We start from the raw sequence: 27,994 nt of genomic DNA, 5'->3' as shown, positions 1-27,994 counted from the left end.
AACCAAACTTAACAGCTGTATTCTAGTATTGATAAAAGTTAACCCTGTATAACACACAATGCCAGGCAGGGTGCCAACACCTTCCCTTTAAATGAAAGACAAGATTATAAAAATCTGTGTACTTAAAACAACTGCTGATTTAAGCTGCAGTGTAAAGGGTATCTGGTTATTATAAAAAAGACACAGTGGATAAAATGGCAGGAATGGGGGGAAAAAAAAGAAAAATGACTGTGTATATTAGAAGCTTGTATGAAGGGAATATTCCAGCTTGGGATACAAGGGTAACTAATAAAAGCAATCTTTTCTTGATCACATCTTCAGCAGGTAACACAGTAAACTGAGCATCTCACTGCAATCTTATGGATAACCGATCTAGCTACATTATATGCAGGTATATGTGTGTATCTGAGAGTGTCATTTCATGAACTTAAAAAGACGCTGTACAGTGTCAAAACTCACAGAACCCATCCTGTAGGATCTGGGGTTTACTGCAGGACTTTCAGGATCCACCATTTACACCATGTCACAAGTAAGACAAGGGACTGGAAAAACCATCAGCAAGTGAGTGAGAAAGTAAACAATCACAGAAATATGGTATCACCAAGGTCATGAACAATTAAATACCATCCCACTGTGAGCCTACTGTATGCATTTATATTTAAAAAAATGTTCTCAGAACAATGGCCCTAAAGCCACGGGGCAGGGACTCATGACAATGTGTCCAGGTGCAATGGTGTTTACGCTGCGTTCAGTACTGCCCATGGCTGCACATAATGCAGGTCCTGCCAATGCCAGCTCCCTGTTGGGGACAGATGCACCTGCTCTCCAGCTCCTCTGAGAAGATGTTGCTAGAGCACAATGCCAGGCAGGTCATTGTGACAAAGCCCAGAGCCAGGACCAACTGCTACACTGAGAGGAGGTATGAGATCTCGCTATATAGTTGGCATGTTAACCATGCTGACCCCATTACAGGCGCCATGTCAACATGCAGAAGGAGAACTGGCAACACTGGGAAGCCCTTAGCTGGACAGTTTATGAACAATAAAAACTGACAAGCAGCACACAGTTTAGACATGCAAGTGCTGACATCAGCATTAACACATCATCCTGACGCATCACTGCTGACAGCCCAGGAGTCAGGCTACTGCCCAATGCTGATGGTTTCAGCTCCAGTGCTCTCCATTCTACTCCTAATTCTTGCATCCTAGCCAAAAAGCTTACTGAAGTAACAGGCAAATTACAGTCTTTAGGAAAAGGCAGTGAACTGAATATGGATCAAGGGGAGTGTGGTGGTCCTATCCAGACTATTGTTCATCAAGTTAGCAATCCACATACATTGATGAAATGAGATGGTGCAGGCTTCCATTGCATCACCTGGCCACAGGATAAACTTAGCCAGCTAATCATGAGGTGGCTCCCACTTGGCACCCTGGGCAATCCTAGGCAGACTGCTCATCATGACAGGAAGATGGTAACGTGAAAGAACAACCCTCTTCAGGAAAGGGCCAAATCTATGCTACATTTTTGTTTTAACTCGGTTTCCAGCCCAAGGCTCCTGCAAACTAGTATTTCTTCAGAGTTACTCACATAGGAGGCATTTCTTACTTTCTCTCCTCCCTCTCAGCATGGTTGTGGTTGGCGGCATAGACAGTCTTAACTTCTGTTTCTTGTAGATGTGCCACTGCTGCTGCCACTTGACAGACATACCTGGATCTGAGACTACATTTTGATTTTTATTGAAATACAAAAAGTGCAAACTGTGAAATACAAGATTGGTGCAGATTAAAAGAAAACAAACAGTGTGAACCGTGAAAACCCAGGCCTGCACCTGGTGAACATCAACAAAGAAGAAGGCAGGGAACGCCAGCAACAAAAGCAAAGCCAAAATTTTTGCACAGGAGCCCCTGTACATAAAAAGGGAAACTGGGACCAAACTGGCCCTCGGCTCTCTCAAGTTAGCACACATTGCCACAAGGCATCTGGATGGCCCCAGACCCCCTGCACCACCCAAAAGCTCTGGTGTCAGTTCACAGCTTGGGCCAGGGAGTGATCAGAGGCCATTAAGACTGCAGGAGGCTTAGAAGAGGTGTTCTGGTGCTAAAAGCAGGAGGCTGATGCAGAACAAGTACCCCCACAGGAAGAAATGGCTAATAGCTAACCTGAAAGATAAGCCAGGGAAGAGACCCTTGGGCAGCTCTACGGCAAGGAGAAAACTGACACAGACCAGCACCTTAACTGTATACTGTCCCCGACCCATACAAGGCAGAGAAACCCAGCCCAGCCAGCACCCTGCCCCTGTGAGGAGGGAATTTAACCCGCTGGCCTCGGCAGGTGCAGGCTCTGGTTACCACCCACCTGACACAGGCTGCAGGCAGGCCCGGGCCAGTTCCTGGCTCAGGTCACAGGACAGGTATTTCAATACAAGGCGTTCAGGAGAACAGACTGCAAAAGCAACCCTGGTTACTGTGCCTGCTCCAGGGCCCTCAGCAGCTCCAGCACAAGGAGCAGCAGAGGAACGGGGATATTTACAGTTGGGTCCCTTCCAGGATTTGCAAGCACTTTCTCACCATGAGCAGTAGTAGTTCCCTGAACACTCTCCGAATCTGCTCCCTGCAGGCACTGAACCAGAGCAGGCTTTTATCCCTGCCTGCAGGGGATGAATCAGCCTCTATTTTGCTAAAAAAGGAAATGTCATTTCAAGAATTCACTTAAAAAAAAAACAAATCCCAAAAAACCCCACAAAATAAACCACCCAACTCCAGCCAGAACTCAGACACTTGCAGTAATCTCCACTTTCCCCCTGGACAGGAGCTACTCCAGCACTGCTCCTCTGGCTAAAGGGCAGGGAACAGTCCTTGCTGCTCTGCAACGCCAGAACATGCCACCTTCCCCAGAGAGTGCATAGGGCCAGGCCTCATGCACGCAGGCACTTGGATTCCAGGTTGCTGAGCTTGGGCCTGTTTGTCCCAGAAGTTAGCTGGGCTTGCCTTTCCTCTAGGGAAATGAATTTGAGGCCAGTGTCAGCTGCAGATACAGTCAGAGCAGGAAGTCTCCTTCTTCCCCTATCAAAACCTCCACAGAGCAGGGTGCCTGCTGGGAAAGAGGGGCTGCACTAGGCTCCCTCAGCCTCCACAGGCTTGCCCCTTAAACACTGGGGCAAGTACACTTCTCTTCACACTAGTCCACCCCAGATTACTCCTCCACAGTACATCAGCCCTGCTAACTCACTCTAAAAGAGTTCACAGATGAATTAGGAGCAGATTATCTCTACCTCCAAAACATTTACTTGGTTACTGCTGTGAATTGTTCAGGATGAAACAATTCATATCCTGGCCAAACAGGGAAGGCTCCTACTCTTGGAAGAGGGAGACTTGAAGTCAGCAGTCTGGTAGCCTCCATAGGGCAAAGTCTCCCAGTATCTAGAATGGATCAGATCCAGTCCTATCTTAGAACATCTCTTGCTCCAGTCTTAGTAATGCTCACCTTCTTGTTCACTGTTCCCACCCACATGTTGGTATTCCTCCTGCAAGCCAGCTGGCTGCACCTGCACTGCCTTGCAGAGCTGCCTATGTTTGCACCCATCCCCATTCCAGAGTTTAGCAAAAAGAGCAATCTCCTTAATTGCTGCAGCAGATGCCACTTACTTCAATTACACTAGGGGCACCAACCTTTGGTCAGTGTTTAAAGGCAGGCTAAAATATTATGAAAAAACAAATTCTATTTAGCATCCAGTAGCTTTTAAAAAAACAGTTCTGCTTGGTCCAAAAGATTTGTCCCTGAGGCCAGATGCAGCAGGGAGGTCTGGCCCAGGCACACAGGGCACAAGATACAAAGATATATCCCACCAGTGAAGTAAGGCTAGAAGCTCTCTCCTAAAACCCTAACAGGCCCAGGCTAAGAAGGATCTCTTTTAGCTCAGGTAATGGGAATGAGGCAACCTAATCCCAACGCTCTAACAGTATTGCAGCTGCTCTGGGGAGGTGCCAGAACCACCCCACTCTGAGCATGCCCTGGAGAGATCTCTCCAGCTGTGCCCAGGGCATACAGGATGCATCTGACCAGATGGTATGGTGGAAGGTATGAACCCAGGAGGAGACATGGCAAAGGCCCTTGGCATGGAAGAGCTGTTCCCTCACAGCTTTGGCACACAAGTGCTCAGCACCTGGGCAGAAATTTGTAATCCAGGCTTGGTGCACTCCACAGTAAGGGTTAGCCCCAGTCCCCAGACCTTCCCTCAAGGCCATGCTCTGTTACACTGTGCTGGGGAAAGTTGTGCTCAAAAAGACAACTAACTAGTCAAGGCAGTCTGTGGCAGTCAGCACAGATACATGTGCCAGAAGAGGAGGCCTTGTGCTGCTGCCAGGACAGACAGTGATCCTTACGGTGTTCAGCAGCTCCGTGCCACCAGGGCACTTCCTCCTGCCATTCAGACACACCAGCTGCCAAAGGGTCACAGCTGGCCCACATGCACAGCCAGGCCCGGCATGAACCTTCCCAGACAGGCTGGAAGTGCTGCTGGAAGGACAAACACACCTGAGCTGGTAACTACAGGAGGCAAGTCACCCACTACAGTCCAGCAAACACTGAACAATGTCTAGGGTGGGTGACCCCAGAGACGCTGGGCTTTGGGCTAAACTCACCTTCATTGTTTTGGAGTCTGACAGGTAACACAGCCCATTGCTGTGAGCCTGTCCTTCACCTGCCTGCCAAAAGCAGGGAGTCTAGAATGGTGTTTGCAAGTGCAGGACATGCTGCTACCTGAAGCACAAGGGCTGCTGCTCCCTTCCCTGCTTTAGGTGCCTCTGGGGAAAGGCAGGATGCATGTTCAGTGCTGAGAAATGGCACTTGCAGTAAGAATGTCTCCATCACAAAACCCAGCAAGCCCACCCTAGCCCAGACAGCCCAGCTGAGGCAAGGAGGGGTGAGCTGGGGCTATTGGGAGCTTGAACAAAAAGATCTGTGCTGAGGAAGGGAGCAGGAGGGCAGAAAAACTGCACATAAGGGAAGGAGGAAAGGAAGGCAGATCATCTGATAGGGCAGAAAACTGGTGATGAACCCTGGAGGAGCTGCACAGGTGGGTTAGGAGTCCAGTCTCAGCAGCTGGGAGACCAGCTCCCCTGCCCATCCAGAGCTGCAGGTCTCCTGCTCACTTACTTGCACACTTTCACCATCATCTCCACAGCCCTCACTCTGCTCATCACCCAGAAGATCAATGGTCCCTTTGTACTGGAGACAGCTTGGTCACAGCTCCAAGACAAAGAAGGGGGAAGGTGGGCACAGTGTGCAGGTGTGGGCTGGCCTGGATTCAGGCCTCTGCAGCCTCAAACAGCTCCTTCTGGTGGTCCAGCAGGAATTTGGTAAAGGTATTGATGGGATTGATGGCTTTTAGAGTGATGGCCACATCTTTGGCCCAGAGAAGATTTGGGCCAAACACAACTGCCAGGTTGGTGTTTGTCATCTTGTTTCTGTCGCTGTGAGCAGAGACCTATGTGGGAAGGAAAGAGACCATTGTGAACCCTACAGAACAGCACAGCAGCTGCCCTTTACCCTCCCCAAAGCCAGAACTGACAGACTCCCAGAGAAAATGAGGAGAAAAGCTAACCAGGCCATATCATAACAACAGGACCAAGAGCACTGTCAGATAATATCTCTACAAGTCCAGACCACCACTCATGATCTTCCCTCTTGCTTGAATAGCCTTGCAATGGCTTCCTCGGCAGCAGAAAGTGCTGTAAAGCAGATCTGAGACCACTCTTCTACTCAGATACTTTGTAGTTCTACCTCCACCATGGGGAGCTTTCAGCCTCCCTGGCATAGACCACACAGGCTGTATGCCTACACCTTTTAGGCTGAAGGCCTGCCTGCCCCTCTCAGCATTATGACAAGCAAATGCTTAGGCTAGTGCTCACCTGCACCAGAAAGGCTGTCAGTAAACGGAGCACTTGGTAGTTTTCTTCCGGCAAATCCTGGAGTGTTTTGCGAACAACATCCACACGTTTCTCCTCCTCCACACCTAAAAATCAAGAGAGATGGGACAATCCTCAGCACCCATCTTGATGAAAGCCCTGTTGGCAGTCACAAGGTATCCCATACATGCCCCCACTAAGACATCTTTGTCCTTAGCCAGTGAAACATTCAGGGAGTAGCACACTTGTTACAACTCACACTGGAAGCTGACAACATGGCTGTAGAGGCCAAAAGTGAGGAGGGGCTCAGGTAGCTCCCTCAAGAAGGTCTTGAGAATCACAGCAGGGAGGTGGACATCTTCATACTCCTGGAAATCTACAGGCACACCTGCGAAAGCAGAGCAGAGACTCAGTGCTCACTGGCCAAAGCAGCACCTCCTCCAGACAAAGGACAAGACATGATGGTCAGAGCCCAAAACTAAGGAAGGAGTATTTTAAAGAACACAGAATCCTGAAGCACCACATCTTCTAGCAGAGTGGAAAAATATGTCCCAAAATCATATACAAAGCAGTGCTGAATCCAGCACTACATCTTTAGAAGTCATCAAATGAAACATGACTAAGTTTCTTCCTGGTCATCTTCAGTCCCTCCAGTATAACCAGAGTAAGACGGTATATCCCACCCCAAGAAACAGGGAAACTTTCAGGAAAAAAAACGGCAGTAAGGGGAACATGAGTGGGAAGGAATAGGTTTTCCACACAGCAGAAGTATCAGATGCTTCTCCCTTGCAACTCAGGTCATACCCCAAGATGAGTCCTCACCTACAGACCTATCAGAGAAGGAGAGGATCCATGACAGACTAGTTCCAACACAGTTGCAGTTGTACAGTAGTAATTAGGGAATGAGAGGGGCTCTGATGTGTTTGGGCACTCACCCATATTGTATTTTTGCTGGACCTCTTTGACAACCTGTGTATTTGCTGATCTCCGGAAAATCCCCTCTGTATTAAGAGCTGTGAAGTGACAGAAGATGGACAAGAAAAAAAATCACCCATGTGAGAGTCTCTAAAAATGCTGACCTTAACAATTACAAATTCATGCTGTGAGGCATTCAGACACATGTCAACAAGTCCCTTTCTTAGAGTACAACAATTCTTTCTGCTTCCAGTATCAGACAAAGGATACAAAGAGCATTTGGCTACTCTTATACAAGTGGGAGTATGGACTCCTGGAGCAAGGAGGTCTCCTAAGCCCTGCACAATCTCACTTGAAGGATAACTCCCCTAGTTTGGATTTTACACCCTATTCCAGACAGCTGTTCTTCTTTATCTTACCACAGTCTTGATGGGAGCTTGGACAGAAGAGGTCACTGATAAGGGATTGCAGCTTCCCCAAACACTTACCATGCTCCCGCAAATGAGCAATGGTGTCTCTGACCACCAGAGGAACTGGAGACTGATCAGGGCTCTTCTCCCTGAGACTGCAGCAAGAAACAACAGGTTATACATGACTGGTCCTGCCCTGTATGCAGCCCCCAACTCTTGAAGTGGCCCGCACAAACTGTACTACATATGATCTTGCTATCGCCATCCCTGGTTCAGCCATTATTCATTCCAGCCTTCTATCCTCTTCACCCATCATGTTACATCATTCACTGGAGCAACTAGGAGCTCATTACTAGACCACAGGAACATTTTTCCATCTTCTGTAAAAATCCCAGCCTTTACATGCCAGGGCAAAGGGTTTCCCAGAAGGCAAGGATGCTAGTTATGAATGAATCAGGTGGAAGGGGTTACGATTCCTTTTTCCTTTCCCATAGGAACAAGGGCAGAAAGAAGCTGATACATTTTAGGCACCACACTCCCGTGACAGAAGAATTATCAACACAGTGGCCATCAGGGAAAACCTTGTGATGCCAAGATGTTCACTGCCACCCTCACGTTCGATTGTCCAGACCACTTGATAGCTTGGCACTGTTCACCCCCCCCAGGCTACCAACAAGCTCAGGCACACAGCACCACAGCAAACACCATCTGGAAATGTTGCACTGAAGCTGGGGAATGTGTTCCCAGACTGCCTCAGAGGATCTGTCTAGCTACACAGTACTGGCTCCTCCTCATTCCCTGGGGAGGCAAAACCACACTCAAAGTTAAAAATACCTTCAACACTTACTCAGTATCACCACCCCTTGCCAGTGTCTGTGTTTGCCTGTGTCACTATGCAGGAATAGGGAGTGGGATTCACTACAAGGGTGAATAGAAGTGCTTCTAAAATAGAATTTATTATTTGGAAAACAACTAAGAAACAAACCCACAGCACTGCTCAAAGTAGCATAGTCCTAAAGAGACCTCTGTCATCCTCCTATGGACTTCTTTTGCTTACAAGGAAGTTTCTAGTGCCATAAAGCTGTCCCTATGGCCCTTATTTTGCTCCTCCCTTAGTGATCCTAAGTTGCAAAAACAATCTAACCCAGGGATCAAGAGGGTGGAACCGAACTGAGTTAGTCAGGATCTGGCCATGAGCACAGAGTTCCTCAGGAAAATTATTAAAGTTTCATAGGAAACTAAACTGCAAGAAATTTTGCAGCTATTTTTGCTGTTGTTCAGTTATAAATACAGTGACCTCATATCAAGCAAGTCAGGGCAAAAGCAACACAGTCCAGAGATACTCACTGCTGTAGGGAGACTCCAAACTGCTGGTTTGGCAGTGGTGGGCGTGGGGGTGTTGGCTTCTGGGGCACTTGCAAAGGTTTCTGCAGGGATCTCAGGTATTCATCATATCTGCAGCAAAACACAGACGAGTAAAAAGCCACTCCACCTCCCAGAAAGTGCATGAACCCAGCACTGCACACCCACTGGTAACAGCACCAGACTCCTGTGGTCGATTACACCTATGTAAAACCAAGACAAGGAGCTCTGGAACACAAGAACAAACATCTGGTTGCCAGAAGAAAAGCAAGGAGAAAAGGAGTATCTATCTGGAATCAAGAGTTGGAGTAGATGAGTAACAGCGTGGGCAGGAGGCCAGGACAGCACTGCCTGTGATGAGATAGATGCATATGTGGTTGTGGGACAGGGAAGCAATCTGGTAGGACTGAGATTATGGCAATTTTGGGAAGCTCCAGACAAGCTGAGTGGTGCAAAATGAGCTAAGCAGGTGCCCAGACACAGCAGATGCACACCATGAGCTCCAGGTCAGTGTTAAGGTCAGCATCTTGCATAAAGTCCCCGAAGGGTGAGTGGGAGATACAGGATTAATGCTCCACTGGAGGAGGATTTTTAACTCAAAGACAGAGCTGGGGACTGGGGCCGAGGATACACAGGAAGGACTATAGAGAGAAAGCACAGTCTTTAAGGCAACTTGTCACCACACCCTCCAAAACCACTGCTTGAGTGGAACAAACTCGTCCTTCCCTTGCCACTCTTTCAAAAAAAGTCCCCTCTCAAAGAGCCCTAAGCAAGTGGGAGACAAGCAGCATTCCTACTTCAGCACTTGGTTTGGGATCCCCAACTGTTCCAGCTTCACATACTCCTCCAGCTCACTAAGGTAATTCACGTAAAAAATCTTCCGTCCAAATTTAAAGCTGAAAAACAAAAGAAAGGTAGATATGTGAGGAAAGGGGAAATCCAGTAACAGAACTGACTTCTTACAGAAAAGGAGAGCAAGGGGCTGCAAGAAACATCAGTGGGGCAAACGGTAGGTATGGTTGAGCAGCAGAGATGTCACCCACATAGCTCTCCCACTCCATCTATTTTACTAGGAGATGGAAAGACTTTCCAAGATGCAGTAGAAGCCCTAGCAGCAGCAGGCTCCCTAAAATGCTGGGTTTCTCCTTCCGATGCTCAGCAATAGGCTTGAGAAAGTTTTATTCCCAATTATTTCAGTGCGTTATGATTTCAGTATCACAATAAATCAAATATAACTTGGACTGATACTCTCACTTCCTTTTTCACTATTAGCAGAGCCTGCAACTTTTTACTTCTACTTGGCTGGAGAGAAAAGGAGCAGCACAGAGCTACAAACTCTGTAGGTTCCTAAAGAGTTATTTCTGGTGTGTGAGTATTTCTGAGCTCAGAAGTAGGAGGAGACAGAATAAGGTGAGAGACTCCAGGATAGGCTTGGCAGCCTGGGCTCACTTTGTGCCCTTCTGAGAATGCCCCACTGTTCCCCCACAGTGTGAGCATGTGGGTGAGCCTCCTATAGTGCTTCCCTCCTACCTGATCAGAGGCTTGAAGAGTATCAGTAGGGTCTTGATGAACATGGTTGGATGCACAATATACAAGGCTTTGATGTTCTTCTTGTACCTGTCAAGAGAAGCCCAGTAACGACAAATTGAACTTTAAGCAGAGGAACCAACGTTTCCGCAAGATTAAGGCACCCTGGTTGCTTCATCCCTTTTGCACTGGGCATCACCACACCCCACCACCCATGGCCTCTGCTCTCCCATGCTCTGTAGCTGTGTCAGGCCACTCAGCAGCCTTAAGGGCATGCTACCCTGAATTCCAAGATTCATCTAAAAGCAGAGAGCAGCCTCACCAGGAACCTACAATTATACCATGACGTTGACACACTTGCACGAGGTCCTGGGTTTGCTGCTTGCCTGTTGGCTTAAAGGATGTAACTACAGAAGGAGCTGTTTGTCCTGTGATTCAGTCTGTATTAAACAACAATCCACCTCCTTAAGCAGGAGAATAAATGACAGTAAATTATGATCACCAAGCTACACAGGGGGCCTGGGGAAGATCTTCTATGTCAGGCTGCAGAACAGCACATAACATCCTTGCTTGCTGCAGCCTTACTCACTTGCGATCAAATTCCCTGTAGGCATCCCGCAACCAGCTCAGGGATGGCTTGTTCTCACTGGTCAGGCCATGGTGCAGATACACCAACGTGTAATCACTCTCCACATACTGGTCTAGTGTGAATTTCAGGTACCTGAGAAGAAAGAACTGACAAAGTCACTTTGTGCTCTGCTACAGAGAGGTTCTTCCTCCCTTTGGGAGTCCTTTTGTGCGCCATAATAGAGGACTTGCATCTCCAGCAATGGAGGTAAGCACTTGGGAAGACATGTCCAGCTAAAGAAGCTACTGCAGATCTGTCCCCAGGAATCCAGCACCTGAGAATTAGGTCAGATTTAAGAAATTAACAGCAACCTACTAAGACTCTACTTACTCCAGCAGTTTCACATGATCCAGTTGATGGCTTGGGGGCATCCGGCAGGCACTGAACAAAATTACTTTTCTTCCATATTTGTCATCACCTGCAGATAAAATTCCAGAGATTACAGGGAGTTTAAGGACTTCACTGTGGTCTTGGAAGCAAGGGGTAAATAAAGAATGGGAAACCACCATAACAAGGCAGAAGTCTGGTTTGTCACAGCTGCCAGCAAAGCTAAATCTGATTTTCAGCAGTTACCCTGGGCCTAGTGTGGAAGCAGAAACCTGAACACCACGGGCATGGCAAGTCAACAAAAGAGAATGAAGAACAGATTCCCTGCTCCAGCCCTGAAAGGAGAAGAAGGACTGGAAGCCAGGATGCCTCGGGGCACATAGGAATGGAGGCAAGTCCAGAGCAGAGTGCTCAGAGCATTAATCCTGCAAAGCTGTCCCTGGGCAGTGCCCCTGATGCACACATGTCCAGGGAGGCACAGGGAAAACTGCCCCTCACTGGCACAGTAACTCCTTCCATCCTGCACACAGTCCCAGACTGCTTATAGTCTGGTGCATCTGTTTCTTGCTTCAGCTGAAGCTTAGTCCTGCACACAGAACACAGGCCATTTCATACCCTGGAAGCCAAGAAATTCCTAGACAAAGAGCAGTTCCAGTCACACCCCAAAGACGAGAAGCAAGCATCATCCTAAGTCTCTTCTACAGATCGGTCAAGCAGGGCTGCTGGATTCTCCAGGGGGATTGTAGAATGAGCCCTTCACTGCTTCCTAGATTTTCCATCCACAGAGAGATTTTTCCAGCCAGAGATGGAAGGAGCTGCGAAGTGCAGCACAACAAAGCATTCTTTGTAAAAGCCATGCAGAAAACAGTCCCCATCGCACTGGAACCAAATAACCCATAAAGCGTCGTCACGTCATGGAGGACACTCCCAGCCACCACTTGAGGCTTCAGAGACAACAAGCCAAGTTTTCCCCAAAGCCAGTCTTCAACTGTCAGTGGACTTCTGCCAGCAGAGATCTCAGCCCCATGAACAAAGCCCAAGCAGATGCGCATGGCCAAGCTTAGCAGACATGCTGGGAAATAGAGAGATTGGGATGAGTAAGAACCAGGTCACAAATCTGGACATACAGAGTTTGAGGGGAAAGTCTGATTCTCTCCCAGACACAACACCCAATCCATTTCCACAAAGATGACTTCTTTTTAGCAGCAGTGGAGATGAAATGGTTCCTTTAGTATGAAGGGCTAAAGTCTTCCCACCTTTTTAGCTACTCACCCTGCTCTGAAACCTGTGTTTTCTTGTCAAGCAGAGAGTGCAACAGTGAATGGGGCTATTGATGTTATACTCAACAATACCCTCCTTCCTCCCATATGGTAAACCATCTCGTACAGACCACGGCACAGAAAAGCAGCAAGGATCACTACTTATGCAGGAGAGACCTGCAATACATCACTCCTCTTGAAATAAGTCTTTTTCCCCACATAGATTTACAATATTCAGATCATGCAGCCATTTTCTCACCTTTGCACGGGCTCTGGCCCTCAACTACCACTTGGCTACACTTGCCATGCAGCAACTGAGGGCTCGGAATAGCAAACCTGACATTTCTGGGAACACTGCCTATTAGTACCAGATGACCATTTGGTGCTGCAAATGGCAGCCAGAGAACTCATATACACCAGCCATGACATTAAGATGCCACCAGTCCTCTTTTGCCCCAATCTTGCCAGAACAGATTATCTTGCTACTTGTTCGCTTTTATTTTCACCTTGCAAGTCCCATTTTCAAGTCACTAACCAGACAACACAGAACTTACTGATGCACACAAGCCAGAAATTCTACAAAAGCTAAGGACACTGCGGCAGCACTAGGTACAGACCAGGAAAGGGGCGTAGGCCATCACAGGGACATACACATGCGGAGATACAGGGCAATTAGGGAGGATGCATGACCCGGAATGCAGGACTAGGAGAGAGTGATGCAAGGCTCATCTGGAACAACCGGATACAGTCACAGCCAGGCCACAAGACCAACATCACATTGCATATCCCATGGCAGCCCACTCTCTGCCTAGCCCAGAGTTTCTTAGTAGCTTGCTATGAGCTTTAGGGACAGGTCTAATGTAATTGAGTTGTCTAAAAGACTAAGTGCAGGTTACAAAGTCCTGGGCAAGGAATATGGCATATTGTGACTCTTCCCATTGGTCTTGAGCAACTCGTATGTCTCTATCTGAAGGACAAAGGGTCCTGCCTGCACAGAGCACCAAGAAGACGTAGCATCTGAGAATCTGTTGAGTTTTATAGTCATGAAAGAGAATGGTCAGAAAGATGACAGATCTTTGCAGATCATACTTAGCTCTATGCTAAATTCAGAACAGGTGATATCTTCAGTTAACTGAGAGGCTGCATTTCACACCAGAGTGAATGGTCTGAGGGCCAGATGCAGACTGCAAGCTTGATCAAGGCAGGCCTTTGTGGTGTGCAGTACAGCACCATGTTTGTGCCATATTGTGGGTGGCCATACACTCAGCTCAGGCTCCTGGGCACTGATTCTCAGACCTGACAAGTCACAATTCGGGAACCACATAGCTTAAATAGCTTTCTCTGAAATGACATAAAAGCCTACAGCAGGGCCTATGCAAAGTCTAGAATCTTGTTCCTTATATAGCCTTGGTGAAAATGTCTGGGATCACTGGCAAAGAATAAACAGACAATCCATGATTCTGCCAAAGGGGAGATGGCATGTATCCCCTGGACAATTTCCAGGGCCAAGTACATCAAATATAATCTACAGTGCCCTGGATGACTGCAAAAGGAGTGGCCTGCTTTGCCTTCCAAATCAGAATGAATTTATGCATGAGACTTACAAAGGAACCAGCACGCCTTTTTCTGAGTTCCGGGTTTTGCTCCAGTTTCATCACACTGAGCTCAGCCTGTCAACACAGAAACTTCAAAACCATCAACTCCCAATCTTGTTTCTACCTGACACATCTGATCAGTCTCCTTGCTCCAGACATGACAAAATCAAAAATTCAACATCAAAGCTGAACAATCAGTTGCTCCAATTTATAAACAAGAACCTAAAGTCCATTCCACATATTCTTGTTGGAGGAAACTGCCTCTGCCTCCTACAGAACAGATTCTTATCAGGTTTGATCTTCCCCAGATGCTCCATCCCTTGTACTATTTGCTTTCCTGTTTGCAATATTAATCTTACGTACCTAGGTCTTCACCCCTTGTTTGCAATTGCAAACAGCTGAAGTTTCCACTGAACACAACTATAGACCATGAAGTAATCACCTGGCTTCTCAGGCTGCCTCCTACCTCTCCCAGATGAGGAATGCTCAATAGCTAACAACAAACCAATAACCAATTATATACCATCAGTACTCACAGAGCACCCCAACTTAGTAAGTTCATACGTTAAAAATATTTTCAATGTACATTGGAATCAAACTACCTCCCTGAAGGATGTAATTCAGATTATTTTGCTTTTAATAACAAAGAGCAAGACAGTAACCAATATCTAAAGCCTCTCCAGCCAAGACAGCTGCTCATCTAAAGAGATATTAACTTGTAGCACTGATGGACATAACCTCCTGAACATTGTTGTGGTACTTTTAAGGCCCAAACTGTGTTTTTCCTCTCGCCTGAATTTCCAGGGTACTTCTGAGACACAGGGCAAGGAAAATCACTGCTGTGTTTCCAAGCCATGAGTGCAAGGCCAAACTTCTAAAAGGGCTGAAATTTAAACACTGAGGCTAATGTTTCAGATTGAAACCTACAGCAATACGACCGTATCACAGCAGAAATTCAAATCAAGATGGCAATAATGTCCTGAGACAGGACTATTGAATGAATCTGCACAGCCAACATGGAAAATACATGCCTGGCTTGCAAATCCTGTTATTTACTACTTCTAGGTAAATAGAAGTACATCTGTTATATATCCTGAAATATATCCTTTAGCATTTATGTCATTATTTGAGGCAGCCTAACTGCAGTCTAGAGACTCTGCTCATTACTACCTTCATCAGGTAGCCTCAGTTAAGTGCCCACCCTGTTGAAAGATTCAAATGGGGATATCCAAGTACTTTGATACGGAGAGAATGCAGATGGATAAAACTTGCCACCAAAAGCTAGTGTTACTGGTAAAACAGCAGATTTAACAGAGTTCAGGGTCAAGGAGAGGGCACCACTACAGAATACTGGAACACTACTACGCAAATTTCACAAAGCTTAGCATGTTTAATCAGAGCCACTGTCAGTAAAAAACCTGTCAAATGTAATTTCAGGTTCCTGCTAAGCTTATGGCACAGCTGGGAAACGTTTAAGTATAGTAGATTTTAGTTGCCTTTTGAATTCCAGAGTGGATTTAGCCCTGCAGGAAAAGAAGGTAAGGAGCTCAAAGCAGAAGTACTTTAATACATGGTACCTTCCACCTCGATATTCCCAATATCCAAACACTGCCAGAAACAGAAAGCCTTATGAAGTGAATATAGTTGTGTAACTGATACAAAATATACTAGAGGGTCAGATTAAGGAGTGCAGAATGGGAGGATGTCTGAGAGCATAGAAAAAGGGGGAAAAGATTCCACATAATGAGGAAATGAGAATCAGCATTTCCATGAATTGTGTGAAGATCTTAGCAAAAGAATTTCACACCAATAGAAGTTTTCATGTACATCGAGAAGCATGAAAGCACCAGCAGCCAAATTATTGAGACTTAGGACTGAAGTCCGGAGAGTATTAACAAATGCTCAGCAAGCACAGGGCAGTCAAGCATGGCCTCGGGCAAACAAGTTACCAGAACACAACATCTCTGCAGCCAAATGGAGAAGAAATAGATAAAAGTTGCTTTCAGATGGAGAATCCAGTTTAAGTGCCAGCTGCTTAGCACATGAGTGCAGCACCAGATCATGTGAAAGAATAGGAAGCAATCCTAGAACAAACTTCCAAAGCACATATAGTAACAGGATAAACTGGAGTTCAAACTGAACTGGTCCAAGCAGGCCACCACCATGACAGGACAGGACCAGGATTTACACTGAGACCCATGAGCCCCGAAGTGCCCAAAGTAAAGCCCACACGCCAAATTTGGCTCAGATGATTCTGCTGTGCCTGAGGCAGAGGTGCAGCCCCCAGACGACAATTTTGTGCAGCCTTTGGACTCCTGAAAAATTGCCAGTGCAGCCTAAGGCTGAGCAAAGTTTGGGCTCCCCTGAGACAGTCCCGCTACAGGCCATGGTCATGCTAAAGGAATACCATGATCTACAGAACCAAACGTTAGTGCCACAAAAAATCTACCTACCTGGTTGGGCCCCATCAAGTGCACCCTGGTCTGGAGGAACAGAAAAAAAGTTATAGCAAGCCAAGCTTTGCATCCTTTCCCAGAAAGTAATCATGAGGGTAAAGTTGGAGAGCCTAGCCAGATTGCCACTGGGATGCATCTAGCCGCTGTCTTGCAGCATTCAAGTCATTCCATTTCATCTTTCCCCCATGCTCCTCTCCAAACAGCCTTATCTAACAATTAGAGGCAAAAACAGCAACCTTGATTCCCAAATCTCTTTTCTGAATTTGCAGCTAATTCTGTATAAACAAATTTCTGGCCCTTACTGTTACACTTCCTCTGTCACCAAAATGGCAACTGCTGTACTACCACTTTTAAAAAAGGTTAATTGCAATTAATTCTGAAGTCCTCTGAATAACTTCAGAAGTGTACAGAGAATGGCATCATACCATATGAATAACACATCCAACACCCATAGCCTTTTTTTCAAGATTAGTAGATTCTGAATAAAAAATAAACTGCCAATTAGAATTAAAAAAAAAACAAAAAAAACAAAAAAAAAAAACAAAACAAAAAAAAAACAAAACAAACAAAAAAAACCCCCAACGTTCCTCTTGTTTATGAAAGCATTTATTATCATACCCAGCCTCTTTCCATCACTCTCACAGCTACATACTCAACAGACCCACATGGGCCTATCACAACAGGAGGGCTCTAGGGCTTGCAGAGCAGGGCTCTAGGAAGAAATTCTCCATTCTCTTGGTCTCCCTTAGAAACTTAAAATTCCTTAGATACTCTCCCTTCCCTTGACCTTGCATATCAAAATATGGTGCACAAGCTGGGCTTGCTTTGGATGGACTCAGTTTCACAGAGGCAATTCATCATTTTTTATCATACAAAATATTCTTAAACAGACAAACAAAAAAGTTAAAAGCCAGAAACTACATCCAAAAGCAGCAGAAATGTAGGCAGCCTGTATTAATGGAGCCAGTAATAACGTCCCATGCCTGAAGGGAAAAGGACCCTTGTTACCCTTTGCTAATGGGCCTTTGCTGAGTCCATTAGCCACCAAAAACACACTGCAGCACACCTTCAACGCAAGTTCTGTCTGCCACTTCTACCTTTGCCTACCTAGAGAAACAACAGCTACTGGTGTTCCAAGATTGACATGGGGAAGTAAAATCAATCACCAACACCAAATCATCAGCACCAGTTACAGCTTTGGCACCTGCAGCCACAATGTTTGTTGGGTAGGTTTGGTACCAGATTCACCAATGAAAACAGATTTACTGCTGAAACTACAACTTCAATCCATTAACACAAAAGAAGGTACACTCACAGCTCTCCACCTTGTTTTCCCACTTCAATAACAGGTCTTACACATATTGGCATCACAGCTGTTCTGCAAGGGCAGCCCCACAGTCTGATAATTAATGGTGTGAGGCAGCAGATTTCCCACAAAACTAGCAGAAACATGCTCTGAGCTTCAACAAAGTTTTGAAATCACTGGGCAGGGATTATGTAGCTGGAGTATAAAGTGACAGTCACTTTCCTGACGACTGATAGATACACTGTCTTCTACCCTCCATGGCAGTGAGAAATTCATATGCCAATATATGTTAAGCCCCCATTTTCTTATCCCAAAAGAAAGCAAGGCAGTTATGGTGTAAAATGGGAATGCTGACAAACCTCATAGCCATAGTTTTGCATATTGACCACAAAGAAGAGATCAGTATTTCAGACTGGGCAACAGAATGAGGAGGGAACACCTTGCCACAGCTGACAAGAGCCCTGCTCTTCCCACGCAGCCACAGTATGAACTGCCATCTCCAGAGACCTCCTTCAGATTGTTATTACCTACCTGCCTTAGTTTTGCAATTCAACCTGTGCTAAAATTCAAGGCCAAGACTATGTCACATCCAGTCTGCCTCAACCCCTAAGAAGATGGAAGCACCACCTTTGCTATGTAAGAACTGGCAGGAGAACACAGAAACTCTGAACATAACAGAAACTTGGGATAGTTCCTTAACAGCCCTCAACCAGGAGCTTGTGTTTCCTCCGAATGCTGAGTGATGTGAGCAAGGAAAAAAACACACTTAGAAGTGGATTGTGCAGTGAAATCGAACTTCCTCTCTTCCAGCTTCTGGCCACATGTAAAGAAGAATTTCACTGCTACAGTACTCACAAAAAGAGGCACTCAGAGTCAAGAAGAACAAAACCACACAGAGACCTCTTGAGAGCCTGCATAAAACACTCCACAAACACACACCTTAAGGCAGCTCTGAAAGCACCAGCAGAGCACCATCATCTTCCTTCAGAAAAGCATCGAGTCCCAGAACCAAAAGAAAGTTTCCTTAAACTAAAATATTGTGATTCCTAGCAATACTCCAGTTCTGAGTACTCCCTCAGGACTGTGGCCTGGATGCCTTTTGCTGTCATCTTTGTGTAACACACCACCACATGGGACAGCAGTGACATGCCTGCTCCTTTCCCACGGACAGCCTCTTCCAGCAAGATCCCAGTCCCCAGAAGAGACAGGAACACAGGGCACAAAGGAGAGTCTCCATGAAACAGCTGCACCATTTTTAAGTGAAAAACAAACCCCAAAAACTTCTTTTCCTAAGAAATTCTGCAAAATATTTTTTAGTACTTTCCCCTCTTTAGGTCACATAGTCAGACTTTTCAAATCCAGCATGCCTCAAACTGAATCAGAAATTAAGGTCAGCTAGAAAATGAGTGTGCTAACTTTTTGTCATCAAAACCAGGCTTTTATTAAGTTATTAACACCATGCACACAGCCAGCAAGAAGCAATTACTTTTCTGACCACACAGGATAACACTGGGACCATGGAGTTCAGCCCGAGGATGGGAACCAGCCTTCTACTTTTGTCTCAAAATAGCATCATCATCCCAGAATATATTTTAGCGCAGGCAGGAACAGAGTTAGCCATAAGCTTTCTGCTCTGAAGTGCAGAACAGGGAAGAACGTGGGACAGAAAGCTAATAAATCAATAGAATGGATGAAACTATCCTTGATCTGCTGCCACTTGCTAATACTTACACGAGAATTAGGGTAGAGTATATTGTGTTTCAGGCTCAGCATAGCCAGTGTTCATTGCACCTAAAGGTGCTGACAAACACAGTTTGTCAGCAGAGCCAGGTCTAACAGTTTCATATTAATCCTCCAGTAAGATTTTTATTCTCCAGGCTACTTCTAATAGGATTTTCCCAGACTTTCCCAGATTGTTCACCTCCAACAACAGTCCAGAGAACAGTACCCTGTCTGATATTCTCAACAGTTAAAATTACCAATTATTGACCCCAAAAAAATTAACAGCTTCCTCCCAGAGCCCAGATTACACCTCTTTGATCAACTTCATAAATTCTCCTTTCAGGAGATGAGAAACCAGCAAGTTTCAGACCTATATGGCAGCAAATCCTCTTATCTGGAGCTGTGCTCCAGGCTCTCCCAGCGCCAAGAAAGGCACCGCACCACACGCCGTGTGGGGGACCATCACATGCTTTCAGACGCGTCAGCTACCGGTGAAAATTGGCCAGCAAGAGCCAAGAACAGAAGCTTCTCTGAGCTGTTCCTGCACTATACAGACACTGCAGGGACACAGAGCTCACTTGGAATACAAATTTAAACCACAACGGGGAAGAGTTCAGAATGCAGGCACGGCTCCCAGTCAGCCACCATCTCTTCCCGGAATCTTTTCAGGAAGCTGGCTAATTCTTCATTTGCTACCCTAGACCATGTCAAATGGCTACGTTCCAACAGCTGCTGACACACACCTCCACTGGAGTGAGACTCCATTCAGAGGGTTTGTCAAAGAAAAAAACCCACCTAACCTTGGAAAAGAAATCCTGCAGAAACAGTGGTGTTTATGCCAGCAGGCAGTAGACAAAGTATATCCTTGGCTTGGGGCTGACATTCCACTCTTATCAATGCCTCTGATCTAAATTTTGCTAAGCACTTTGTCTGAAGGTTAGTCTAAAGCCAACAACTGTATCATTTAACTCACCCTGTGCCAGAGTCCTCAAACACCAATTACCTCTGCCATTTGCATTCCAAATATTCTGGTCATTACCACTGAAATGGTGGAGTCCACACATCTGTCCCTTTCCAGTTTCAGCAGCAGGGAGACCAGAGTACGGACCTCTATAAACTCCAATCCTGAAACTCCAGCCCGAGGGAAAAGAAGCTTAGTAACACATTTGCAAATGAAAACACTTCTGGCAAATCTGGTCTGTCAAACTGAGCAGAAGACAAAAAACAACAAGGTTTTGAGTCTGCCATTATTATTTTGTTCCACAAAAGATGGAACATGAGAGATCAGGAAAAAGAAAGCTCATTTGAGAAAATTGCCCAGATAAGAATGCTATCAAGACACCTCTTATCAAAGTAAGTGCCTGAGACTCTTTCCTTTGTGGACAAACTCTGCTGCAGAACAACCCTGAATCAGGAGGACTCCAGCTTGTGCCTCTGCTTCCTTGAAAATTCACACGTGGGGCAGAGATGGCAATAGGAAGGCTAGGAGGTGGCACTAGGAGGGGTAGGAGGTGGCTATAGATAGCCAAGCAGGAAGTATGAATCAAGTCGCAACAAGTTGAAGAGTTGCTTTTTTTTTAAAAAAAAAGCAAGGAACACAAGACAAACTGGCCTTACCCTTCAGTCAGGCTCACCACAGGAACCTAAAGAATACCCCCAAAACTCTTTCTTATGGACGTCCCAGCAGTATATCACCAAGGGTTAGTGTAAGACAAGAAAACACAAAGAAAATGCAAATGCTTGTGACCCTGAATGAACAGGTGTTTCCTTGAAGTGGAACACAGGCCTATTCCCCCTATTTCGGATTTCTGTACATGTTATTTCTAGACAGGATGGCAAGCTCTGGCCATTCAAATACGAGAGAAGCCACCTACTGAGGGTTAACCAGTCAGCTGAGGACCTTACAGCTGTATTGCTTACGTAGGCAATTTCTCTGGCATTTTCATGCAAAAACCACTTTTGTGCTCAGGATGTAGTAAAGGGCCATATCTAAAACAATTCAGCAAAAGCAACTGAGTCCTGCTAATAATATAATCAAGACAGCAAGAGCCAAAAAGGAACTCAAGTTTAGCTGAAGTCAATGGAAAATTACACATACCACAAACATTCAAGAATTTTGGTGCTCCTTCTCTTCACAGTGGCACCTGTCATTGCCACTGGGGCCTGGCAAACAGCAGATGTCCCCAGAGCCCTATTAGAAAAGCCCTTCCTCAGCCCAGCTGCAAAGACACCAAAGGAGAAAACAGAAAGGCTCCTACCTGCTACTTCCACAATGTGGTGCCTGGCGATATCATAGTAGGGATCGTCCCACTGCAGGTGAGTGACAGGCTCAGGGGAGCCTTTGGAGTCGTCTGCACAAAGTACAAGAAACAAGCAATCAGAAGAAGAGATCTGGAGCACACTGGCAAGTACAAAGAGATAGAGGTATAAGAAAAAATGGCACTTCTACATGAGAGGGATGAATGTATGCAACTGTACACCTTGAAAACATACTTTTGAAATTCTGAGGGGACAAGAGCAGCAACGACTTCAAAAGAGTCCTGTCAGTCCTACGGGGTCCATATGCATCCCTCAGAATGCACATTCTCTCAAACAACTGCTCAGATACATCACAATTATTCACAAAGACAAAACCATCATGGCTTTTCAGAAAAGGAGGATCTTAACATAGTCCCTTGATGGATGGCCATCCTGTATGTCCCTGAGCTAATTTTCCTGACCTCTTTGGCCAGCAGTTCATAGCACAGGATTTCAGAGCAACAACTCAGATCTCCAGCCCCACCTCCCAGACGGAAGTTTGAGACCAGTCCAGTGCTGAAGGCCCAACTCTCCTGCAAGAGGCCATAGTGGAGGAGACTCAAGGATTTACAGCACATCTGTACTGTCAGCACCAAAATGTAGCCAGGCACAGGACTGACAAGAGCATGTTTACACCAGCTGGCTCTGCACTTTTTAGTGCTGTTCAATACTGAGCCTGATTCACTTGGGTGTGGTGCAAGTTTAATGTGTCTATAAAGCTTTTAAATGGAACTGAGGCTCTCTATATATATGTAGATATGACCACAGAGCTGCAGGACAAACAACTGCTCTTCGGCCAAAACCCAGATCCCAAACAAGCAGGATACTTACCTGGTTTGGGAAAAGCAGGGGCTTCGTCTGCTGGCCAATTCTTATCATCTATGGAGGCCAGTTTGAGCTGGCTGAGGGACTGGTTGGTATCATCCAAGTTCAGATCATCCTGAAGCTCCGAGAGTGGGTCTGTAGCCATGGTTCCCAAGTACCACACTTTATTTTGCAGAGTCTAGAACAAGGACTGCACAGATTGTTAGGTGAGACACAGATCACAAATTTACCTCCCCACAGAGGCGCTTCCTCTTCTCACTGATTTTTCCCCAAAACTCCCTTATCTTTACTTATCCAGAGATTATGCTTCCCCTCCCCCTTAATGCAAGCAGGAACTCCTCCTCCTTCTCCAAGCCCAGGGACGACATGTCAGATTCTTTCATGTCAATAGCTACCAGAGGCCATCAAGAGCTGTATCAACCCTCTCAACAAGTCTCTGCTCACCACAGCTCTGGACAGAAGAGTTTTTCTCTCCTGAAACAGAAGCAGCACCAGGACGCTGCGGAAGGCGACAGGCTGCACCAGCCCCTGCCTGATACACTCCCTGTACAGCTCTGAGCTCCCCCTCCCTCTGAACGGCTGGCACAAAGCCCGGCTGTTTCCACAGTTGGCCCAGTCCTGGAAGCTTTCCCAAGAATCACCCCCCCTCTTTCTCCCCATAATGGAGAGCCAGAGCTCTCAACAACACTGAAGTGGGTGCTTCAGTGTGCTGGGATCTGAACAGAGAAGTGAACAGCTCCCTAAACCAAGAATTTTTTAGGCTGAGCTAGTAAGACAGGGAGGAAAAACACACATACAACCCTCATCTCCTTTCAGCATCACCCAGTAAATCCTTCCTTCTACATAACAGCTAGCAGCAAGGAATCATCTCTTTCATTGAAAGCCATACTGCCTGAATATTTTTCACCAAGCACGCCATAATACTGAGGAGACCAAAGAATTAAGAGAGTCCAAGAAACAGACAGCTCAGTGCATTTGCTGTTGTTTGCAAATATTTCTCACTCTCATCTGAAGCAGAAGATACATTAAACCTGGGACTGAGCTAGCACAGCATACAGGACCTCCTAAGAGTACCAACTCTTAGGGACAATGCTTAGGAAACAGCTGTTATCCTCTGAATTCGGTGTCCTGGAAGTAAACAAGGAAACATTAAAAATGACAGCTTTGTAGATCTGGATTGCTCACACAGACCACATGGACAATAATTCAGTGGTCAGCAGGCAGCAAGCCAAGAGAACTGTAGAAAAACAAAGTGACACCTTGCATCAGCTAGAGTCTCTGTAACACTGTTTCACAGTGCTTATTTTTGCATTATGAGGAAAGCAAAGGGTTCAAAGATGATCTGAGGAGGCACAACATCTTAGCGTGAAAAGTATATTCACAGTAAAGCTATTTTCTTTAGCAGAATGGAGAGGGGGCAACGATGTTTTGCATCATCCATCCCTAGAGCTTGAATGTGTATATTCATCCAGAGAAAACAATGAAACAGTTACTGAGACTGAGCACAGAGGACAAAACCTGTGAGAGACTGAGCTCTGGAAGGTGTCACATCCACGTTCAGGTCTATACTTGTCACCAAGCTTGGAGATGCATTTTGAGAGCACAGGAAATTGGATATTCAGTGTTTTTCCTCTCCATCCGGATCATTCCAAGCTTACCACTTACTTCCTGTCCTCCCTTATCTGCTACTCACCAGTTTACCAGTTTTCACCTCTCTGGGGCCCCCAAAGGACTGGAAGCTATTACTAATCAATTGCAATGTTTCCCAAAATATGAAAGAGCATGACATATACAGGCAGCAAGTCACATCAGACACACAGGGTCCCACCACTGCAGCCATGCAAAGACCCAAGCAAAACTATTCCCTGCTCTCTGGCAAGGGCTGCAAGAGCTGCCTGACCTCCTCTGATCTTGACAGGCCAAGGAGCAAGAAATCAGGTTCCCTAGCACCATGAGCTCATGCTGGAACCACGAAGCAGTGGAGCCAAAGGACAAGGACTCCCCACCCCTAGCAGCTGATCTGATTTCTATGGTAACGGCAGGCACTGACTCCTATGACTCAGCGAGCTTAAAGCATTTCCCACAGGAGCTCAGCAGCCCCAAAAGCCAGTACTCCATGCTGAGGAAGCATCCATGGCTCCCTAGGGCAGCCTCTCAGCATTCACAGCTCTCAGGGACTTTCCGGCCCTGGTGGGGACAGAGGACCCACGTTCGACTGCTGCCATCCACTGAGATGCCTTTCATGGGAGATTCTTGGGGATGCCCGGTAGCAACAATTTCCCCAAAGCCAGCTCATGAAACGTCTGGGGACCAAATCCAAATCCCCCTACAGAGCAGTGATGGTACTGCCATAGGGCCAGCAAGTCACCCTGCTCCTACACAGATCACCACTTGGCTTCACAGTCAACTCACAGCACTCGTTCAGAGACAGAAGAGCTGGTTATTAAACAGCACTGGGGGATTTCCCCTGAGGCATAAAATTAATGTTAGTGTGGCACCATGTGGAAGAAGGAAGTTATTAGTAGGAGCCACACTGGAAAAAGAGCCCAGTGGATAGTGCTCTTGCCTTACCCCTTGGAAAAACAGACAAGGCTCTCCAGATACCTTCATGTGGTTTTCACAGCCTGCTCCATTGCTTGGCTCTAGGTTAGTGCTCCATGGTGTTAATGGAAAGAGGATCCAGACCAGAAGACCTCTTAGATTTCAGGTCCTTCTCGTGAACCAGACTGTAGCACCCAGAGAGTCCCAGAAGGTTTTGCAGAATTTTCTCCAGCCCTTTCCCAACATGCAAAAGGCAAAAGCACGGGGTCTCACATCAGATAACCATACAGCAGTTTAGGACTAAATGCTTGGGAACTAGTAGGCTCTGAGAAGGAGAGAACTGGAGTTAGGATGTAAAAAACTGAAGAAACTGTAAGAAATTTAGGCTCTTCGTATAAGGATACACATTTCACTTCCCAACAATGCAGCTGCATGAGATGTTTCTCTGTGTACTCAAAAACGATCCATCAGGATCTGTCATTAAGCAGAAAGTCCATATGTATCATGGTGACATGGTTGTTAAAATGGGTGAAGTGTTTGTTAAAAACATTTCATGCTTTTTAACACTAAAAGAGCATTTCAACAGATTTAACTCAGTTTAAAAACTGCACTTGTTTTACATAAATGCCATGACAAGATGCAAGCGGTAAACTCCATATAGCAAGTAATAAGATAAGAAAAAATATATGCCTGGATTTAAAAAACAAAAACTCTAGCCAAACATTTAAAAACTGAAGAATCACACATGGCAGCAGAAGCACTTACTTACTGCCAGGCTCTAAAGAGCCAACAGCTTCCTTTTTTTCCCAAGTATTTAAATATGTTTTCTGCAACTACACTGCACCTGAACACTTGCTGTTTAATAAAAATTAACTTTCCTAGATAAGAGAGACGTGATGGAGAACAGCACATTCTGCTAAAGGAGAGAACTCAGTCCATTAAAATACAATTTTCACACAAATTCTGAGCTGAAGATTCCTTATATAAGATCCAGAATTTAGCCAGGGAAGACCATTCACTTAAATCTAGGAAATCTTGGTAGCTGCTGTTCATGCAAACTATTTTTTCCTGCAATTTCAGTTTCACTATTTTTCTACCACTTCTTCCTAAGATACACCTGGTTGGTAATTTCCTTTTCCTGTTTTTCTTCCAGATGTACTATTAGTTCAGAAGCGAATTACACTTCAAAATATGTCCATGCATATATCACCACACCCTGGAGCTGAACATACAATACAGAATTACAAAAGCAAAGTGGCCTCTTTTTCCATGCCAGCTGAACAAGCAATGGTCAGATGCAACGCAGTCCCAGTTCCGGGATTATTTTTCTGACTTTGCTGCCATCCACACCTCCTCCCAGCTTCGGCTTATTTGCACATTTGTTATTGTCCATTTGTCTCTTTTTCTGTACACATCAATCAAGTCCTTGCCCTTTGCTACAGTGTTAAAAACAAGCACATGGCAAGAAAAGGGAGCAGTTACTCAGCAGCAGACCTTCAGAGTACTCACGTGCATGAATGAACTCCAGAACCAAGACTCACCCACAAAGTCCACCCCCCGTATTCCCTCACATCAAGACTGATGATACCACCGAGAGCATCACTACTCTGGTACTACCCTGAAAGAACGTAGAGGACAAGGGCCAGATCTTGTCATGGCTCACCATGAGCAGTTAACGCAGGACAGAAACGCTATTGCTCAGGGAAGTTCTTCGGTCCGTCATTATTCCAATAGCTTTTTAATTGTGCAGCCTTCCTTCCCCAGTCACCTCAATCCGTTTGCTGAAGGCCACCTCCGTGCCCGCTGGAAATCCACCCTAGCGAGCAGTCAACCTCCCCTTACAGGTTCTCTGCAGCGTCTGAGGGCAAAAGCGCTCAACTCTCCAAATGTTCTCTCCGGAGCTGCTGCGCAGTACAGAAGCTGCTCTCAGTGCCGTGCAGGACCCACCCAGGATTCCCATGTGAGGGAGGCAGTGGGGCACACACAGCCCTGCGCGGGCTGCACCCCTCCTCTTCACCCCCTCCATCACACATCTGTTCTCTCCCGTTCCCTTCGACTCATCTCCTGCGAGACCCTTGAGCCAACCTCAAGATTGCTTACGAGGCTCACAGATTTGCTATTTACACTGTTAAAACAAAGGTCCCCTAGTACCCGCCCACTACCTGAAGGCAGGACAAGAACCAGCCCCTGCTGCTGGGCACCTGGGTTAATGGCAGCCAGCCCCGCCGCAGCCGCCGAGGTCGGGAGCAGCCAGCAGCACGGCCCGTCGGCCCCGCTCCGGCGGCGCCTGCACCGCCAGCACCGATCAGCGATGACCAGGATCCTGTGGGCTGCCGGCCCCGGCTCTCCCCGCCCAGGTCCCCACGGTGCTTCACCAGTCGCGCACCGCGGGCGAGCCGAGCCGCACCCCCACACAGGGCAAGCCCGGCAACACCCCGGCGGAGCGCTCGGGGCTCCGGGCCCAGCCCCGGCCCGCTCAGCCCCAGCCCCGCCGCCGGGCCGCTCCCCCGGCTCGGCAGCACCAGGACAGGCCGCCGGGCCCCGCTGCTGCACGCAGGGCCTGGCCGCGCTCCCCGGGCACCCCAGGCCGCCCCGCGGTGCCGGTACGTACCTGCCGCCGCCGCCCGCCGAACACCGCCGCCCGCCGGAAGCGCGGCCTCGCCGCCGGGGGAACCCGCCCCGCCCCGCCCGCTGCCGGCCGCCGTCCGGGCGCGTCCGCTGCTCCCTCGCAGGGTTCCGGCGGTACGGAGCGCCCGAGGCCGAGGGGCGGCTGCGGAAGCGCGGGGGTCCCGGGCCGCCCCCGCAGGCAGAACCCCTCGTAGGTGCGTGCCGCGGTCCAGAGTGGGTGGGATGAGCGGCCCGGCCTTCCCGAGCGTCGGGTTTGCGCCTTCAGCCGTCCCCGGCATGTGTGCGCCCT

At 46.9% G+C, this 27,994-nt stretch overlaps 1 protein-coding gene across 1 annotated transcript; it reads right to left on the bottom strand.

Annotated features, from left to right (window-relative positions):
• Positions 1-1,714: 1,714 nt before the first annotated feature.
• ARHGAP1 (Rho GTPase activating protein 1) lies at positions 1,715-27,738 on the bottom strand. Its single transcript, XM_082283222.1, has 13 exons — positions 27,689-27,738; positions 22,543-22,726; positions 21,672-21,764; positions 11,079-11,166; positions 10,710-10,841; positions 10,124-10,210; positions 9,391-9,489; positions 8,579-8,686; positions 7,310-7,386; positions 6,842-6,919; positions 6,166-6,294; positions 5,910-6,013; positions 1,715-5,485 (listed from the first exon to the last, which is right to left on the bottom strand). Exons 2-13 carry the CDS (start codon positions 22,679-22,681, stop codon positions 5,306-5,308), a joined length of 1,314 nt encoding a protein of 437 aa, XP_082139348.1. The 5' UTR covers positions 22,682-22,726; positions 27,689-27,738; the 3' UTR covers positions 1,715-5,305.
• Between the last annotated feature and the right edge of the window lie 256 nt (positions 27,739-27,994).

The sequence above is a fragment of the Coloeus monedula genome, assembly GCF_965178545.1.
Source record: "Coloeus monedula genome assembly, chromosome: 6".
NCBI lineage: Eukaryota > Metazoa > Chordata > Aves > Passeriformes > Corvidae > Coloeus > Coloeus monedula.
The sequence above is the reverse complement of the archived record's forward strand: the minus strand, read 5'-3'. Positions and strand labels throughout refer to the sequence as shown.